The 2,224-nt window shown below is 44.4% G+C and overlaps 1 protein-coding gene across 1 annotated transcript in view; it reads right to left on the bottom strand.

Moving 5' to 3' along the window:
- Positions 1-1,355: 1,355 nt before the first annotated feature.
- Positions 1,356-2,224, bottom strand: part of NR4A2 (nuclear receptor subfamily 4, group A, member 2) — a 4,061-nt gene continuing 3,192 nt past the window's right edge. The window contains exons 3-4 of the mRNA XM_009885473.1: positions 1,933-2,111; positions 1,356-1,850 (exon numbers count right to left, since the gene is read on the bottom strand). Coding sequence (XP_009883775.1) covers positions 1,594-1,850; positions 1,933-2,111 — 436 coding nt within the window. The 3' untranslated portion in view covers positions 1,356-1,593. The remainder of the gene's footprint in view (positions 1,851-1,932; positions 2,112-2,224) is intronic.

Consider the following 2,224-nt stretch of genomic DNA (forward strand, 5'->3'; position numbering starts at 1 on the left):
GGGATGCCGCGGGCAGCCCCGTCCCGGCAAAGATGGGGGGGAAAGGACCAACCTGGGAGCCTCAGGTTTTCCTCCTCTTCCTCCCGCAGAGCCGGCGCGTCCCGCCGCAGGCGACACTGAAAGGGACCTGCCCCATCCATTCTCCTCTGCGGTTTATTACTACACTGTCAGAGGCTATTGTCCTCTGCGGGCGGGGGATGCTGGCGGTGCTGCTTCTCGCTTAGACAGAAAGAAGACGAAATTCTATTCGTTTACGCGTTTTATTGTTGTAAACATTAAAATCGTCTTTCTCAAAGAAAGAGTTATCGGGAGAGGAGAAAAAAAAAAAAAAAAAATCAAAACCAAAACCAAATCAGCGTTTGTAACTGTCATACACCACAGGAAAAAAAAAAAAAAAAAAAAAGCAGTGCCTCAGTGACTTGTGTCATGTGCCATACAGGAAATACACAAAGAAAAACACTACAGAATATGGCAATATTAAAAATATTACTCGAATGTAAAATAATATATTAACCGACAATTTTAGACATTTAAAAAAAAAAAACAACCAAAAAACAAAAAACAAAACCAGAACAAAACAAAACAAAAATTCAAAGTGCTCAGTAATTTCCAGGGAGTTATGTATATTATAAGCACTCTGGAAACAGTCGAAAGCTGCTGCATGCAAGATCTGTTTAGCTTTAGACAACAAAATAATCAAGATATAAACTTCTTTTTTAATCAACATCAACAGTACATACAACACTTACAAACAAGGAATGTCGGACGGTGTTTACAAACACTATGTGTCCCTGTGGGGAGGATTTCGGGTTCTGTAATACTTGTGCCCACCTATTTTACAATTGAGAAAATGTTTGAAGCTTAGATAACTACCAGTCTTTATAAAAGCTAACAGACTACATAGTGTCTGAAATACTATTTATAGAATATAGACATTACTGAAATAGCAAGTGCCTATAACATCGTCACCCTAGAATTGTCATGCTTTCCTGGTATGGAGAGATTTATTTTTCTTTCTCTTTATTCTTTTTTTTTTTTTTTTGCAAACACGTTTAGCTTTTAATTTTTTTTTTTAGAATCGTTTTCCATATTTCCTCATAAATAGGCACAGAATAATTTTGTAAAAGCCAAACTGCATCTGATAAATTTACAAGCCTTCGCCTTCTTTAATGACATGCCACCCACGCAACATTTAGGTTTTGTATATATTACAGCTCTCTTTTACAGCAGAAAACCTTAGTCTTTAGGAGGGTGAGACTTGTGGGTCACCTTAACGCTTGCTTTGTCACCGTGTGAGTCTTAGCTGCGCACCCGGCGTTGCCAGATATGGTCATCTTTTTTGACCAGAAGTCCTTAATAACAAATTCATTTATAAGCTGATAAGAAAAAGTTTATACCATGGTATTTGTGTAGTCCATGATGTGCATCCATGATGCCCCAGAGCCAAAATGTCGGCGTTCTGCCCGCAGGAGGTCAGCGAGGCGGGTTTGGCCGGGGAGCTGGCGCCCGGAGGCGCTGCTTTGGGCCCAGACGAATTCCCCTTCAGACAGGTGACGCTTCTCTCCGCTTCACTGCGAGTGCACGGCAAGAGTCTTAAAAAGGTAAAGTGTCCAGGAAAAGTTTGTCGATTATTGCTGGCGGTGGCACCAAATCTTCCAGTTTCAGGTAGAAAATGCGCTGCAGCCCCTGCGTGCAAAGCGTGCGGAGTTCGGGGAGCTTCCCCAAGAGTTTGGACAAATAGTTGGGGCGATTCAGCCCCCCGTTATTAAAAGTCACGTGGTCTTTGAGACAATTTACAATCTTGTTTTGGAGCTCTTCCACCCTCTTGGGTTCCTTCAGCCCGTGCCTCTCTGCAAAGGAGAAGGAAGCGGGGCCGTTACGGGGCTGCGGGGAGGGGGGCGGGAGGGAGAGGGGCGCAGGGGGGACACTGACCTGTGACCATGGCCAGGGCCGCGATGCAGGAGAAGGCCGAGATATCGATGTTCATGTTTTGCAAGTTGGAGGAAAATTCAACAATGGAATCGATCCACTCCCCGAAGCCGCGGACGCACTGCAACCGGTGCAGGACTACCCCGTTGCAGAAGATAAGCTTGCCCTCCACGGGGTTTGACCTGGAAGGGATGCGACAACCCCAAAGTGAACAGATGAAGGAAAGAGTAAGAAAAAAATAGGTAGGAAGAGGGGGGGGGGGAAGAAAAGAAAAAGAAGGAGAAAAGGAGAGGAA

Source organism: Charadrius vociferus, unplaced genomic scaffold (genome assembly GCF_000708025.1).
Source record: "Charadrius vociferus isolate BGI_N301 unplaced genomic scaffold, ASM70802v2 scaffold404, whole genome shotgun sequence".
In the NCBI taxonomy this organism is placed as follows: Eukaryota; Metazoa; Chordata; class Aves; order Charadriiformes; family Charadriidae; genus Charadrius; species Charadrius vociferus.